This window comes from Crocodylus porosus, unplaced genomic scaffold, assembly GCF_001723895.1.
Source record: "Crocodylus porosus isolate Cpor-Errol unplaced genomic scaffold, CroPor_comp1, whole genome shotgun sequence".
NCBI lineage: Eukaryota > Metazoa > Chordata > Crocodylia > Crocodylidae > Crocodylus > Crocodylus porosus.
In genome coordinates, this window is record NW_017728886.1 from 180,498,473 (window position 1) to 180,516,254 (window position 17,782).

Sequence of the window (17,782 nt, forward strand, 5' to 3'; positions counted from 1 at the left end):
GAGTGGGGCCAGGGGGCTGTGGGTGGGGAGTGAGGGACACCAGCAGGGCTGGGGGAGCTGTGGGGGGCCTTTAATTTTAATCACAGATCTTGGGGGATTTATTAGAGAATTTGCAGTTTTTTTTATCAGGGAAAGCCAGGATCACTGGGGATCTCTTAGCTTGGGCTATTCTATGAAGGTCTTTGACTGCTGGGAAGAGTCCCTGAAACATTAATTGGAATGTAAGTGCAGAGAGGGAAGCCTTGAGGTGACGTTTCGAAGTGATTAGTGCAGCTAAACAGATGGGCATCTGGATCTGTCGGCCGCGGCTCCTTTCCTAAATGCAAATCGTGTCTTCATGGCAACAGTTAGTTCAAGTTAGGCCACAAGTTCCAGTACTTGAACTAGCTTAGCTTGAGCAAGAACAGTGACCATTTAGCAAGACCGTATTTGAATTAAGACAATGATTCGATTACTGGATGATGAATCGTTGTTACTCAAGCTGTTACATCCCTACAGCATAGCTAGCTCAAACTCTGGAGCACTCAATTTTCATATCACGGAAGCCAGCTAGTTCAAGCTTGAAGTACCGCCTAATTTCACCTACATGGTTTTGTGCCTGGCAGGCTTTTGGTTTACGGGCAGAACTGCTGTTGCAAGATCAAGCCATAAATGTGTGGATTACTGTGTTGCATTGGATCTAGTGCTATCTTTTGGTCAGCTGAAGATGGAATTGAATGTTTTTTTGCTGTTATGGTGTTTTGTAGTGCAGAGGCACCCAAAGTGCAGACTCACTTCCTTGACAGTAGGGAAGGCTGTATAGGAAGAAGCTTTTTTATTTTTGTTTGTTTTTTAAATGCTTTGCTCTTCCTGAGTCTTGTCTGGTTTAGTCCTTTGCCAGCTTGTCTTCATTTAGAGACACTGGGAATATTAAACTGTTTGGGAAGGGAAAAAGAAACCTAAACAGTAACATGCTTGCATATCATGGTGATGGGTGTGGCATAAAAATCTAGACAGGAAGGAAGGAAGTTTGTAGACAAAATGCAAATTAAATAACAGTTTACCCCTTAGTCTTTTTTACTTTCTTTTTCTTAATTTTCTCTGAACCAAATTGTCACTTCAGTTTTTGCAGATACAAAGTTCGTTCTGATCTTATCCATATTAATGATGAGTGAGTAGCACAGAATTGGTTATTTTCTAAGCTGTTTACAAGCAGCAGGGGAAAACAGACTATTTCTAGCTTCACTTGTTTCACTAAAATAATCTTGCATAGTTCCATTGCTTCCTTATTGATTTTTTTTTTTTTTGATGAAGGAATGTCACAGTTCTTTTAGCAGCTCCAATTATTGTTCTGCTCGTTATTTCAAAAACAATAAAAAATGTGTTCACTGAATGTAAATGTTCTACAAAAAAGTAGCCGACTATGGTTAGTCTCAAGTTTTTGTGCCAGGGTAATTTGGTGGGCGCTGGCTTGGTATTTGTTGTAAGGCTCTCTTTTTCTCTTGAAGACCTGTATTTATAGAATCATGGAGTTGTAAGGAAGCTCAAGGGTTATCTGATCCACCCCTCTGCACAAATGCAGGAAAAATGCAGGAAGTTTCTCTGAGATCTGAATTCGGGTTTCTGAATTCAAAGTCTTGATGATTATAGCATGGAAACAGCTGAACCATACTTCCATTTATCTTGTAACTTTGCTGAAAGAAATTGTGCAGCATTCACAGTCCCAGTTCTTAGAAAAGACCTGCCAATATCTACCTAAGCCTCTAATATTTATGTTCCATATTTCTTTCACATTGACAAATTGCTTCTGTATTTTGAGAAATAGCAGATTTCCTATAAACTGATCTTTAGACTGTTTTGGTAATGGGATCTGTGTTTATAACCAATGAATGATGTCTTGGTCTGGCAGGTCAGGTAGTGAGATTGGTCTCTAGTATATTTTGTAATTATTTTTTATATTTACTTTAGCTACAGTGTTTAGGTTAAGCAAACAAACAAACACAACCAGGAGGGAAACAAATCTGTGCTACCAAATTAAACTGCATCAGTGTTTAAGGCTGTAATAGATGTTACTGTATTCAAATGAGCAGAGTGATCATGAAAGCTTACACATCTTTCATTAGTCTATAAGGTACCCCTGCCTTCTGCCTGGATTAAAATAGACATAAAGTGTAGTGACAAGTTTAAAAAAAAGGCAGTTTTATTCATATTACTACTGTCATTGTGGACTTTCTGGTCTGGAGCATTCAAACATAAGATGGTCCATCATGAGAAAAGAATAGATTAAAATAATACAGAAAGGGTGGAATGTGGTTAAAAGGAATTAAGAGTTCAGGATGGATAAATATATCCATTATGTCCCTCAGAAGTTTTAGAACAAAACATGCTGTTGCTCTGTATTGAAAAATGACAGTTTTAATAGCACATTTATACAGAGTAATTACTAAACTCAGTTTTACTGTTTAAACAGTCTTTTTGTACTTTAGATGTTCCATATTGCAACTGCTGAGCAATGAGCAAGCTTGGCTCCTTACCTGCTGTTATTATTGAGTTACTTACTACAAGAAAAGATAGTTTTCTTCATTCTGCTGCTCAAAAACTAATTTGCCTATCTTATTCCTGGGTGGGTATGCTGTATGTGAAAAAATACTGTAAATAAAATTGGCAAGAGAGACTAATGATGGGAATGGGACTTTGCTGCGGTCACAACAGGTTATTGGCAGAGCAAGAAATAGAAACTACGTCTCCCTTCCAGTTCTACATTCATTCAAATCCTGCTGCTGCTTTCTGTAGTGGTTTTATACCAGGGGTGTCCAACCTTTTTGAATGTGGGGCTGGATCACAAACTTTTTATCACGCAGTGGGCCGGCAAGCCATATTCAAAGACCTCATAGGAAGTGGTAGCACATCAGGAAGTGATGTCATGTGATCTTTGAAGTTGCAGGAAGTGACAATGAAATGGGTCTGGAAATGTGGTTTAAAATCCAAAATAAAAACAATATAAAAGCAAGAATGAAATAATACCAAACACTCGACTAAAATAAACACTTTTGCTTCTACTCACTTCTCAATGAATGAAAGAAGCATAACACAAGTCGACAGATCAAATGTGGAAAAGATATCAGCCAGAGTGGAAACTAATCAAAGCAACAAAATATGGGCATTTTTGAGAATAATCTTCAAGAAGATTTACTTTTATTGAGTTAATAACTTGTTAGTAACACATCTTTATCAAGCAGTAACAAGTTGAACCCCAATCCTGCACAAAGAGAAACAGAAGCAAACACAAGCCGAACACTGGGCAGTATTTTTACAGACCTGGTGCTGTGCCTGGGTTGACGTGCTGCAGGAGCTGCTTGGCTACAACCGGGTTGACCTGGTGCTGGAGAAGCTGTGGGCCCAGGCCAGGGTTGACCTGGGGCCCGCCTGGCCTGCTAGTGCTGTGCCTGAGTTGACACAGTGCTTCAGGACCCCACCTGGGCAGAACCGGGTCGGCACTGGCAAGGAAAAACTGGCTTCCCAAGTAATACAGGAATAAAAATGGGGTTTGCCACCAGGATTCTGTCAAAGTACCTTATTTTGTCAATTTTAGCAGCTGAGGTATTCATCTGTGCCTGCTACTCATCTGTGTCTGCAACAGCATATTACTATAGTGCATGCTTAAATATGTTAATTAAAACCCTCTATAAACCAGGATTTTTAACACTTCATTGGAATCTGTTTCTTATTATGTACCATATTTACTTGCATATAGCATGCACCCTTTCCCCTAGAACAGGGGTGGGAAAAATGTGGCCTGCAGGCCAGATGTGGCCTGCCAGGTCATTCTATTTGGCCCGTGGGGCCCCGAAAAATTTAGAAAATTAATACAGTAAAAGATGCGTTATCTGGCACTTTATCATCCAGAATTCTCTATTAATTGGCATCTGTCACAGACACCGTCTTGCTGTTCGGGATGCAGCTGAGTGGTGTCCCTAGCGGCAGTCTCATCCGCCATTGTGATCGCGTTGAGCTTGTGCCTGTGCACAATATTGCTGAATATCTCGCCCATCCTGCAACTATGGCTACCAATACTCCATCAACAACCAGAGGACAGAAGCGAGAGCATGTTGTTTTGACGATTATCCAGAAATTGGACATAATTAAGTGCCTGAAAAAAGGAGAAAACAGGAACAAGTTGATGCAGGAATTCAGGGTCAGCTCATCTATGACATCAAGGCACAGAGAGCAGAGTTACTCCAGTGCGTGATGAATTCTGAGACAAGTAAATTCATTGAGCAATGCCATACTCTGCACAAACCAAAACTGGAACAATTAGACAAGATATTGTATGAATGGTTTACCTTAAAACATTCAGAGGGAGCTTCAATTTCTGGCCCAGTGCTGATCAAAAAAGCAAAAGACTTCTATCAACAAATGGGAATGACCGAGGCCTGTGTTTTTTCAGATGGATGGTTGTCTTGCTTCAAACTTCGCCATGGTATCAGAAGGCTTGATGTGTCTGAAGAAAAAAAAATCTGCTGATCATGAGGCTACTGAAAAATATTGTGGATTTTTCCAGAAATTGGTTGTGGAGTATGACGTATCCCCAGAGCAGCTCTACAACGCTGATGAAAACTGGCCTTTTTTGGCATTGTTTGCCAGCTTCTACCCTGACTGGTACAGGTGAGGTTGGTGCAGCTGGTTTTAAGCAGAGTAAGGACCACCTGACTGTACTTATGTGCGCAAATGCAGCAGGCACACACAAAATCAAGTTGCTAGTGGTTGGAAAATTCAGGTGACCAAGAGCTTTCAAGGGTATCTACATGTTGAGTACAAGGCACCAACCTAATGAATGGATGGACAAGGAAATATTTTTGTACTGGTTTTACCGTGTCTTTGTACCAGCAGTGAAAGAGCATCTGAAGAAACTTGGAAAGCCAGAAGACACAAAAGTTATTCTTATTTTATATAACTGTCGAGCTCACCCTCCTGAAGCAGAGTTAGTATCTGGAAATATTTTTACCATCTTCCTGCCTGCAAATGTCACCTCAGCCATACAGCCTATGGATCCGGGGATTATCGGAAACCTGAAATCCGTCTACAGAAGGGATTTTATGAGGAAGCTACTCAACTATGAAGGCAGTCTCCAAGAATTTCAGTCACAGTATACCATTAAGGATGCAATTTTCAATGTGGCATGTGCCTGGTGTGCTGTGAAGGATACAGCTTTAAGGAAGGCTTGGAGAAAATTGTGGGCAGCAGTGATGTTTGCATAGTGATCTTCTGATGAAGAATTTGCAGGTTTCAATGTGAGACATAAAAAAGAATCATTAAAAGAGATTCTTGATGTCCTTCAAAATGCTGACCCCACTAACCCACTCACTAAACTCAAAGATACTGAACTTGAAGAGTGGGTGAACATTGATCAAGACCTTGATGCTGCACAAACCCTTACTGATGCTGAAATTATAGAAAAGGTTGTGCATCCTGATAGATCTACTGCACCTGAACAAGACCCAGAAGAAGACAACCACAGTGAAGATACTAAAGTGGCTTGGGCTACTGCTGCACAATGTCTGGAAGCATTTGTGAGATTTGCTGAGCAGCAGTCTTCTTATTCTGCTCAGGAAGTGATGCAACTTCATGTTGTTCACAACAATTTCCTGAAAAAAAATGCAACTGACTTGCAGGCAGGCAGACATTCGCAGGTTGCTTCAAAGAGCTTCTGCAGCTTGTGTCAAGAATCAGATATTGATGTTGATGAGCCTCAAGAAGAGGCACACTCCAAAGCAGAGCTTTCAGAAGCAGCTGAGAGGCAGTAATAGTACAGTATACTGTTTTCTTTATTATTCCTTATATCATAGTTAAAATATTTTAAGTTTAATGTAGTTAAAATATTAAAAGTTGTTATATCATAGTTAAAATGTCATATTGAAAGTTATTATATCACAGTTTAAAATGAAGGCTTAGTTTCTTTTTTGAACAAAATACCTCTCAGATAACTGGCATATTTGATTACCCAGCACCCCCCAATTCTCATGGATGCCTGTTAACAGAGCTTTTACTGTATTTATCTGCCCTGGCTGCCTGTTATGCGGCCCTCGATGGCTTGCCAGAACTCAATCGGTGGCCCTGTGCTCAAAATAATTGCCCATCCCTGCCCTAGAATCGTCCTTCGAAAATTCAGATGAATTGTCTTAAGCAAGGAGGTTGTATTGTTCTCTCCTCCCCCTCCAAATAGAAGCAGAGTAGAGTTAGCAAATAGATGCCATGACTCATGTGGATTGTGGTGGGGGGAGAAGGCAACAAATCCCAACATGACAGCCAGAGCATGGCACGCAAGGCCATTTTGCTTGGAACGCCGTGGTGGTACACATGTAGCTGCTGTCAGCAGTAAGGATTGGGCCCCTCATGGCTCTCCCGTGAACTGCCCTGGCATGTCGAGTTGAGGCATGGGTCAGGGTTGTGGTGTTTTTGCCACTGTGGCCAAAAATGTTGCCAATCTCTGGTCTGGGGCCTAGCCTTCCTGTCCTGTAACACCAGGAAGCTTCTGCTGCCTCACCCATACTGTATCCTGGGATGCCATTCTCTCTCAGCATGCTTTGTTGTCAGAAGGAGTTTCTCTGTGTCACAGCTGGCCATAACTAAAATCTTTTTTTCCTACATTCTGCCTTCCAAAGACAACATCCATGTTTTATTTATGGGTGTGAATGATATGTGAGAAAATACAGTAGAATAATTTGGGACAATTGCAAAAGTGGTTTTATAAGTACAGTACAGAAGTGAAAGTGTTAAGTGAGGACTGAATAAGTAAGCATTGCTGAGAGGTGAAAATGGTGAGTTTTATTTTTGTTTAGAATAAACGGAATTAAAAAGAAATATTATGTTGCATGTTAGTTTGATCCTTTTACCCCTAAAATGGGGATTGCTCATGCTATGCTGAACTGCCTTTCTTTCCAAGTTTATGCAACTAAAGTTTATGACTTACAAAAACTAGAACATTAGAGGCAAGTTCTTGGTCAAAAATAGTAAGGTGCATTTTACACTATAGTTAGCAATGTTGGGTGATGAGATGATAGGTAAAGGAGTGTTGGGACAAAGAATAATTTGATAGTGCCTGAACATGTTTAAACTAGCTTAGTTTTCCTGTGTAGAAGTGAGTGGTATATTCTGAGTTGTCAAATTTGAATTTGATTGCTGTTGCCTGCACAAGATTATAGACTTATTCAGTAATGTGACTACAGCACTCTGGTTTCTTTCTACACAGGCCAGACAGGCCTGGGTTTAAATTCTGTAATCTGTAAACAGTGTCATCTAACCTAGTGGTACTCAGCGTTTTGGCTCTGTGGGCCAAATGAATGGCATGGGGCCAGTTTGTGTGCCAGATTTCGACCTCACCCCCCAGGATCTAAACCGTGCGGGCTGCACCCAGCCCCATATGCATGAAATTAGAGGCAGCACAGGGTTACAGAGACCCGCTCAGTCCTGTGCACCGGGACTAGAGCCCTGTGCCACCTTCCATGCCACATTTAGATTCGGATGGCAAGTCAGCAAGAGTCAGATTTGTCCTGTGGGCCAGGGGTTTAACATCCCTGATCTAACCCATTGCCAGGATGGGTTACAGCAGAGTTTGGCAGCCTGTGGCCCATTGGCTGTAGAGATTGGATCTCGTCCGCAAATGTCTGATCTGGCTGATGTCTGTTAACCATGCACCAGTCCCCTTCTGCCACCCCAGCTGTCAGATTTGATCCATATTTTACTACAGGTATGCCAGTTTCCTCCTGCTGCTCCAGCTGTACCTGTTCTATGTGGAGGGCTTCTCTCTTGCCCCCTAAGCATATCCTCTGCTTACCATTGTTGCTGAGTAGGTCACTTGAAACCACCCCTTGCCATGATATTCGGCAGCCTGTTTTTCAGTGGAGGCTGCATTAGGGGGGCAAGAGAATAGCCCTTTGTGCAGAGTAGGGAAGGTTGAGTCAATGGCAAGGGATTGGCAGTGTCCGGGTTGCAGGTGTTGGCCCACTGCTAGTGAAAGGTTGCTGACTCCTGGTCTACACTGCTGTTGTAACTATCATTACCTGCAGTCACTGGCACTAGACAGTGAAGGAATACTGAAGAAAAAAAGTTAGTGTAGACACTGTCAAACGTGGCTCTAATGTTGCTTTGCTGGCTAGCTAGTAATGTCTATTCTCTGTTTATTTGAAATTGTTACTACAACAGAGGTTAAATAATTTATTTATAGGTAAGGCCAATATGAGGGCTACCTGAAAGTGTTCCTAATGGATTAGATGAATTGACCTACCTCCCCTCCACCCTTGCATTCAAGGAGCATTATGCAGTGTTCCTGCCTGAAACTACAAAACCAACTTGTCAGGATATATATGCATGTAACTGGCTCCCTTTTTGTTTAGCCTGGTTGTATGTTCCAGCCCATACTGAAGACTGAAACAGGATACAGGAGCTTCTTAGATATCTGAATTGTGTGGACCCAGTCTAGAATCATATTTCAGATATTAGAAGGAGAGTGCTTCAGATAGTAGAAGTAGAATGTGCAATGGTTCAGTGAATGTGTGGGTAAGGTCAGGAAACAAGTTTTCATCCGTTTGGGATTAAAAAAGGTTACCATGAATCATAATGTATTATAGATTTGAGTTTAATTATTTAGAAATGGAAAAGTAAAGACTAAATGGTCAGAATTACCCTGAAGTAAATGCTAAATATCGAATGAACAGGCATATTGTTTTATTCTATCTGGTTGCTCAGTAAACAAGGTGTTTATATTGACTTTCATATAGTGAAGCTTATCTTGAAACAGAAAATCAGTAACTTGTATAATGACATTTCAGTGTTAACCTAGGAATAATAAATACATGTGAAACAGCTATCATTAAAATTGTAAAATCTTCCCGAGTTTGTCATATCCAGAGAAGTCAGCATTTTTGTGGTGCTTCCTGCTTCTTATTCTGGAGTGGCTCCCTAGGTGGACCCTCAATCTAGGCTCTCCCCAGGGAGATATTCCAAAAGAGTAGTTGCAGAATTACTTATTCAGAGGTAGCTATTCAGTCAACTTCCTCTTGTGGATATTCAGGGCTTGCCTACATTTCATTTTAGGTCAACAGATTTTATCCTTATCCTTTTTTGTTTGCTTTTAAAGATGGGAAAAATTACATGTCTTGCTAGATTTCTCTGTCAAACTCATTTTATGTTCACTTGGCACAAGAACTGAGGCAGGAAAGTTACAATGCTTTGTAGTGAACCATGTTGGTCCTCAAGAGCTTTGCATGTGGCTGAGAGCAAAAACCAGGAACCTCAACAGTTTTAATATGACAAGAGATTACCCCCTTTCCTTATTCCTCCCGATACTGAAAAATGTTCTACAACTTGACTGCTTTGTGGAATTACTTTTTCCAAGAGAAAAACTTGCGTTCATAGCTATCCCAAGATAGTGGTGTTCTGTATGCAACATTACAAAAAAAAGTCTAACAAGAAACCATTTGAATGCACAGCGTACTTTGTGATCCTTGGAGAACAATGTAACTTATTGCCAACCTCATTCACCTTAATTAGATGTTCCATGTTATTGTTCAACTGCTAATGTGAATGATTCCAAGAAATCGTCAGTGTATGGCAAGGCACTTAGGAACATTTTTCACTCTTAGTAGTTATAGGTCGTATAAGTGAAATGAATGATCAGGTATTTTGACATTCGGAAATATAAGCACACATTGAGAAGGGGTTAAATCTAATTTGTATCCATATAGGTCCCAAGTATGATCAAGGAGGAGTGCAGAGTGCTGTGCTAAATCAGTGCAGATATTGATTAAATACTGTTTGTATTTAAAACACACTAAAATGTGTATCTTGGGTTCTATAGAGTTACTCTAAATAATTCTATTTAGGGTTTCTTTCTGCAACTGCAGAAAGAAATAGTCAAGGTAGAGTGGAAAAGAAGTCCTCTTGGTACTACAAATACAACCATGATAGAGGAACTGGTTACAGCTAACTTGCCTACTAACCTGAATCAAACATGGTTTCAGTTTACAGTGCCAAATTAAAGTTTACATTTTCTCTGCAAAGATGTTAAAAATATTTTGTTTCCTCCCCTACTTTATGATATAAAATAAAAGACTGAAAGGGGTACCTCTTTCTCATTCTTCACTTCAAAGGAACAAATCCTTTCGGGGTGTTAAAGAATACATATTTCCAGATTTGGCACCTTAATTGAAGGAGGAGAAGAGAGGTCTTGAAAAAATGAACTATAACACAGCATTTTTTCTTTGCCGGTTTGGTGTAAGTATTAAATTATTTCATGAAAACAGAATTCAGACTCTGACTTAAATTATTTAATGTATTTTAATAGAATCTCTTACAGTAATCTAAGTATTTTTTTCTAATTGCTTTTGTATATTTTAAGGTAGATAAAGCTTTGATAAGGGTTCATGTTAAAACAGTGAACGTTTTGCTACAGATCCATAGTCATGAATTTGCATTCCACTCCAGACTTGTCCCAAAGGTCCAGTTAACCATGCTGTGATTTGGTACCTGGTTATCATGCTGTATGGGATAGCAGCCACATCATTCCCTTGTGGGTACTGTTGATGACAGATTCTGGTATGTGTTAACTTTGGTAGGATGTTGAGCAACCAGAGTTTAGGATAGACTTGGATTTGGATAACAGACCAGTAAGAACCTCTTTCCTCACTTGCACACCACTTTTATTAAGAGAGAAGACCCCATAAAAGTCTCAAGCTATCTTTTTATATCATTAAGAAGCAAAGAGTAAGCCCAGTACTTTGTTTTCTTCTTTTTCAGGTTACATTTAACCATGTTTCACACAGGTTTTCATCATGCTTCAAGCATGCTTTCTGAAAAGGTATTAAACTATTTTGTCTGATCTATGCTAAAACTATTTTCATTAACACTTACAGCAAACATTTACTGTAAACCATTTTCAATAACACGTTTCCCTTAAATGCACATGAAGGTGGTATTGCAGGTCTTATAAACCAGAAGAGCTTTCTTGCATGTCTTCACCTGGAACTGGATTAATATGCTTCCCTAACACAAGGACACGGCATCCATGGTAGCTGTTAACAGCCATGTTAGAATGCATGTCTGACTGTTTACTGTAGCATAGAAAACTGGGATAGCACTGTTTTAAGCTGTGTGGTATACATACTACTGTAGTTAGAACTTGTTTTTTCCATGCTTGTGCTATGCTGTTGCAGCACCACTGTCCTCTGACTATCTTCCCTTTAGTTCAGTGGTTACCAAACAATGGATCAGATCCACTGGTAGATCTCAGAGCCTCTTGGAGTCCATCTGAGTTTGGGGTGGGGGGCTGAGTGTCTGCATGCATGCATGCACCCCAGCCCAGCAGGTCAGTCCATGGGGGAGGGAAGGGGTGGGGGCTAGACTGTCCCTCACTGTGGGAGCTTCAGTGGTGTAGAGGCAGTAGCAGGGGTAGGTTGAGTGGGGCCCTGGATGGGTGGGACTTAACTGCTGGGGAGGTGCACCCCCAAATATTTTTTTCTCCCTCTGTCTTGATGTGCCCCCCTCTCCCCCCTCCCACCCTCTGACTTCCCTCCCCACAGACTTACCTGCTGGGTGGGGGGAGGGGGTGGCAGCAGCACACTGTAGATCTTAGGTTGTTTTTAAATGCCGAAGGTGATCTCCTTCTTGAAAATGTTGGAGACCGCTGTTTAGTTTCTGGCCTGTCACCAAAGCAGTGTGAGATTTGAAAATGTCAAGTAGAACTGTGGGGAGAAGAAGCAAAGTTCTCAAATTCTTCCGTATAAGGACAGTTTCTGAAGTCTGGTTCTTGAAGCAGAGAACAGGATGAACACTTGACTCTCGCTGGAGTTGTTCAAAAGCATTTGCACATCAAAATGATAGATATTCTAACAGTACTTATGGAGAAGTAGGGACCATTAGCTAGAGTCCTTGCAGTGATTGTGCGTGGTTCCTCATGCACTCCTGGAATAGCTGACTCAAAGCAGTGGCTGGTGAGTGTGTTTAACCAAATAGACTTTCACCAGGAGCACAGGCCTAGTGAGAGCAAGTTGTTCTTGAGAACTAAATACATACAGCTTGAGTAGGGAGATGGCAGGGTTTGGAGACATGGAGATCAGGCAGATTTATCCTCCCTTTTCACACCCATTGCCCCTACAAAGTTGCTTCATTGCTAGTTATACTGGTGTATGAACTTTTCTGTTGCTCATTGGACCAAAACTCCTACCTAGTAAGCTGTATATGATTTTTCAGCTAGCAAAGGTGTCTCTGCATCACAGCAAGGCGCTCTTGAGATACCTTTCAGACAGCAGCATTTGTCCCTGAGGCTATCTCTTTGTTCTTTCCGGACAAAGTGAGACAAATACAAAGGGAATTGCAGCTTATCCCTTGCTATCATTGGCTGCCTTCTGTTACCGGAAGATTGGTGAACTCTGCCAGCTACTTTTGATAAAATTCCCTAAACCTGTAGCAAATCATGCAAATTAAACCATTGTAAATAAAGAAAAGTGTTGTACCCTGTTGGGTCAACATGGAGAAAAGAGAGCTTAGGGACTGTTAAGAATATGGTGGTTCTGAAAATGAAACGCCAAGACAAAGCTTCTGAAGGAGGCTTTGGATGGTTTTAGAAATTCATTTGTGCTTCAGTAAATCAGGGTTGCTGCAAAGATTCTTCTCTCTCTTTTTTGTGATTAGCAAATAAATTGAGGTCTAGCAAAGTTCTGTAATTCTAAATAATCTTGACTCTTGTGTCAGTAACACATTTCCATAGTTCTTTGTACTTATTTTGATGGCTTGCATTACAGGTATAAAGTGCTGTATAGGCACTTACTAAACAGATTTACAAGAGCTCACACTTTCTCTCTTTATTCAGTTGCGTGTGATTTGGATCCTTCCAAGAGGCTTTTTTTTTTTTTTAATTCGCCAAAACCACACCTAGGATCCTAGGTAGTAAGGCATCTCTTAAAACTTATACATAGCAATACAGAAGTGGCAAATGTCACTTGACATGAAACAGTGTTTGTCTACCTACAGTTATTTATCTTGATTCAGCTGTACAAAATTAAAAATTAGCATGATTATGTAGCTGTACTGGTATTACTCTTTTCATGAAAGAACAGTACCAGCATAACCACAAATGGTTGTTGCAGTATTATTTTTTCTAATTGTTTTAACTCTGTATCTCTCTCATCACTGGCATCCTCCTTAATGAAAAAGGGTGTATTCCTTAGTCCTTAGTTGGTAAACTTGAATTAAGTCATAATGAAGGCAGAGCAGCTTGCGAGTTTTATGTGAGTTAACAGGTAGAATCAAATTATATGAGGGGGAGCCATATTTTAGCTCATATGAAAACCACAGCCTGTCTTGTTTTTAGTAGGTCTTTACTTTGAGTTAACTTAATGATGCACCTTTATCCACCCTCCTCCCTATGAAGATATGGCCATATTCTCAAAATAAACTCTTTATCTCAGACACCTTAGTCCTCTTCAAACACGTATACAAACAGGGTTGCTAAGTGCTTTTGCTTAGTGCTGTAACCCCTTGTTTTACAATACTGATGTCTGAGTTCTCCTGATGAGTACTGTATTTACTCTATTCTAAGATAAATCCTGGCCCCTTCCCCCCCCAGTTTGGCATGGGGGAAAAGGTACCTAATTTTACAACTGAGTATGAAGGTGGTAGTGGGCAGAAGGCTGCTGTGGCTTGGGTGCCAGCCCTGTCTCCCCTCTACAACCTCTTCTACCCCATCTCTCCCTTCCCATATACATCTGCTCTCCCATCTGCCTTTCTCCTTTCCCCACTTCGCTGACAGGCTCGGTTCACCTTGCAGCCTGGGGCACTGAGCACAGCCTCAGCCTGGTTCTGTAGCTGTAGTGTGCAGCCCGCATGGCTGCTATGGGGCCAGGGTGGGGCCATGCTACATGCCTTGGGTTAGAATGGGGATGAAGCTTGCTGGCACAGAGCAGTGGCTGCAGGGGGTGGGAAGCAGAGGCTAGGGAAGGTTGGGACCTGATGCAGTGGGAGTGGGGCAGGCATGAGTAGGAGGCAAGCTACTTGACCTCCCCTCACTACCTGCTTCCTACTTTCTCCCCACTGCAGTGGTGGGAAGGATGAATTAAAGATGATCCTCCAATAATTAGATTCTGTATTTAGAAAATTGTAACAAATTTATACATTTCCCATATATGGAATCTAATTATTGGAGGGGGTCGTCTTAAATTCAGGGTTGTCTTAGATTCAGGTAAATATGGTAGTTCATTATTCTCCACCTAGCCTTATTGCACTTCTGGCACATATTTTTCTTCCTCCTCCTGTTTCACTGTTTCCAACACTTACCAGTTGCTAACCTCTATCCTTTCTACCCAGCAAGTTTTCCACTGCCTTTCTACCCTATCTCTCTAGCTGCCCACTTGCACAAATCTTACTTCTTTCACTTTCCATCTCAGTTTTCTTAAAAACGGCATACATTTGACTACTTGCTACTGTAGGTTTTGATCATTTTGTCTTTTTTTTTTAAGGATAGGATTTATTTCTAGTGAATGGAAATATAATTAAAGTAGCCTGGTCATCTTGGTGGAGTTCTGTCTACTCACAACTAATGGTGTTATCTGTCATTGTACCAGGATAGCATATTTTACTTGGTGGTCTTGAATATACACACTTTCTAAATCTGAAAAGGTTCTGTAAGTGTATAGGAAAAAGTGTAGTATTAAGGAAAAATACATTTTGAAACAAATGTAAATATTCTGTGGAAAATCAGAGATGCCTGCATATGAAGCATTGAAAATTTTCCAGAGGGAGAGAGGCATGTCTAAAAACGTAACTCATATCTTTTAGTTTAATTTTATAACAGATGAGTGGAGAGGAGTGGCAGTTTTTCTTTCATTTAAAAAAAATACTTCTAGACCAATAGTGCTCAATCTTTTTGTCCTGTAAGCTGGATGGGCAGTGTTTGGTTCCTCTGCAGGCTGGATCCAGTCAGTGGACTCAATCGGTCATTTGGAGCAGGTGCAGCCAGGGACTCATTCAGCTGTGTGGAGGAGGGTTGGGGGCAACTCATCCCCAATCTAGCTGTGTGGGGGAGAGGGGCTTGACCCAGCTTGTGGGAGGTGGGGAGGGTGTACAACCCGGTCCTGATCCAGTTTTGCGGGGTGGGGGGAAGGGAGTGTGGCCTGGCTCTGAACTACCTGTGGAGGTAGGAGGAGGTTTGGTCAGCCCCAGCCTGGTTGGGTGGAGGGAAGAGGGGGTGGGCTTGGACCTGCAAGGAGGCAGGGAGGATGGACTGGCCTGGACCTGTGGGGAGGGGTGGAGAAGGGGGCATGGGTTGGCCCTGAACCAGCTGCGCAGGGGGAGGGGGCATGGCTTAGGCCCAACCCAACTGGGTAAAGGGAAGGAGATGTGGCTTGACCCTGATCTGGCTGTGCAGGGAGCAGGTTGTGGCCCAGCTCTGATCCACCACATGCAGTTTGGGATTTTGGCAGCAGGGAAGAGGGGCAGTATATCCACTGCTGCCGAATTTTCTGACCCCTTTGGAGCCTCGTAGGCCAGATTCCAAGGCTTCGCAGGGCCACATTTGGCTCACGGGCTGGAGGTTGAGTACCCCTATTCTAAGCTATAAATTGAGGCTTCCATCTTGGAAATATAGTGTGGCAGAACTTGTATAGTCAGACTAGATGCAGTTATACGATAGCATATCAGACCTATAGGGGCAGACGTGTGACTTGGGGGCTCTATCTTACAGTCTCACAAGTAGGAGTGGTACTATTTTAAAGTCAGAGGAAATATACAGATAAGTAAAATTGGTTCCTTTTTATGTATTGTATTGAGTTTTCAAGTAGTTTGGAGGAGTAATATGCTTGGAACGATTAGAACTTGAGTCAGTGAGGAAAGGCTTAATGGCTTCATTGAGGTTGAATGTGGATGTGTGTACCTCTTGAGCTTTTTATTGAATTGAGTGGATGTGCATGGCAGTCGGTTCATATATGTAGTCTATATAGAATAAATGTGTCAGAATGTTTTTTGGTAAAGCTTCTGAGCCTCAACTGGGAATTTATATTGCACAGTGGTAAGCACCGTGCCTATTTTGTGAATGCTGCTTCCCAATTGAAAATATTCTAGTAACCTTAGTGTGGTGCTGTGCATACAGTAGTAGGCTGTGTGTACTAAGGCAGCTGTGCTGCTTCACATTCAGGAACTAGCATGTGGAATGGGAGCAGTGTGTCTTTGTATGGTGTTGCTTGTCATTGTACTAGGACAGCGTAAATTAATCGGTGAAATGAGGTTTTTCCTGGAGGGGGAAAAATAAGGTTAAAAGTAGGACCCAACTTTTTAAATTCTGGGGGGACACTGGTTCAGCTTTGCTCAACTGAGTCTCTGAGATGCTTGATATTTTCTAACTTGGTATTTGTTTGCATGGGTTTTTTTTTTTAATGTGTGTTTGCTTTGCTTTGTATTTATTAGAGGTTCTTTTCAATTGCGTGGATTTCAGTCGAGAGATGCACTATTTTCCTGTTGACAGCTGTAGTTAAGAGTTTTATGAAGATATTTTAAAAAGCTAATGAACTATCTGGCTACATGACAAACAAATGGAAATGTTGTATAACCTCAGTTACTTTAGACGTTTGTGAAATTTTGTACTTGGGACACTGGAACATATTGCACATAAATTGGGCCAGATGCCTTTTTGGAGTAGTTGTTGAACTATATAAAAAAGGCTTTATGGGAAGAAAACTGCTGTAGTGGAAAATTTGTGTGTGTTGTTTTTTTTTTGGTTCAGTATATACCTCAGAGATGGATTCTTGCCTAGACTTGCTTGTCTCAGAAAAACAATGGGCATCATTTTAGTGTTCAAGTACTGTGATTATAAGGAATATTTCTGATGTCTCTGCTAGTTGGTGTGGATGACTACAGCTCAGAGTCTGATGTGATTATTATACCTTCAGCCCTGGACTTTGTCTCACAAGATGAAATGTTGACGCCTTTGGGAAGACTGGACAAATACGCTGCAAGCGAGAACATATTTAACAGGTACGCTCTTTTGTTCTGTGTAAGTAACAGTGTGCATGTGGGAGGTTCATATGTTTTAAATATTTAACTATAGAGTTCATGTGTGTGAAATGTAAATGTATTTTCTTTTAAAAATACATGTTTAGGTACAATTTCTTACATTAAGACTCCTCTCAGTCTGTCTGCCTGCAATGCCATCTTCTCCTACCTCTCCAAAAAAGCAAGGTAGCAGAAAATACTATTACCTGTTTTGTTTTGTTTTTAGGGATCATAAAGAGCACTGTATTAAAAGTTGTTGCATATACTCCTCTTTCCATTAACACTTTTATATAGTAGTTTTGTTTATCCATAGCTTTTTGGAAAAGTTGTATTAGGTACATATTCAGTGCACTGGCATCTGCAAACAAGGAATCCTACCAATTTTGTGATGTGCCGGTTCTCAGCACACCTCAGCTCGCTGGGGTCATTGCCATTTTCAGTTATTAAAACAAATTTTACATTTTGTAGATCTATGTTCCTGGTTTATTGTTTTTCAGTCCTGGTTTTGTTTCTGGTAATGCAAGAAAACAAGTCTCGTCACTTCAGGAGTTTGTGTAGTCACATCAGGCATTCTACAATGTTTGTTACTTAATGCTGAAGGGGTCTTTTTAAATCCACGTAAAAACATTTGGCTTGATTTTTAAAGATGCTGAAAATTTTTACAATGCCTGATATGAACATGAGCCTCCAATGCGATGCTGCGGCTAGTAAAGCGACCAAAATGCTGGCGTGCATCCATAGATGCTTCTCGAGCGAATCCCGGGAC

At 41.1% G+C, this 17,782-nt stretch overlaps 1 protein-coding gene across 3 annotated transcripts in view; it reads left to right on the forward strand.

The window, feature by feature from the left end:
* PPP4R1 (protein phosphatase 4 regulatory subunit 1) overlaps positions 1-17,782 on the forward strand; it is a 72,868-nt gene that overhangs the window by 10,500 nt on the left and 44,586 nt on the right. The window contains exons 1-2 of one of the 3 annotated variants that reach the window (XM_019545998.1): positions 10,817-10,834; positions 16,863-16,998. In XM_019545998.1, coding sequence (XP_019401543.1) covers positions 16,940-16,998 — 59 coding nt within the window. In that variant the 5' untranslated portion in view covers positions 10,817-10,834; positions 16,863-16,939. Of the gene's footprint in view, positions 1-10,816; positions 10,835-16,862; positions 16,999-17,782 lie in introns of those variants that run through there. The other 2 variants (XM_019545982.1, XM_019545988.1) reach the window with 2 other exon arrangements.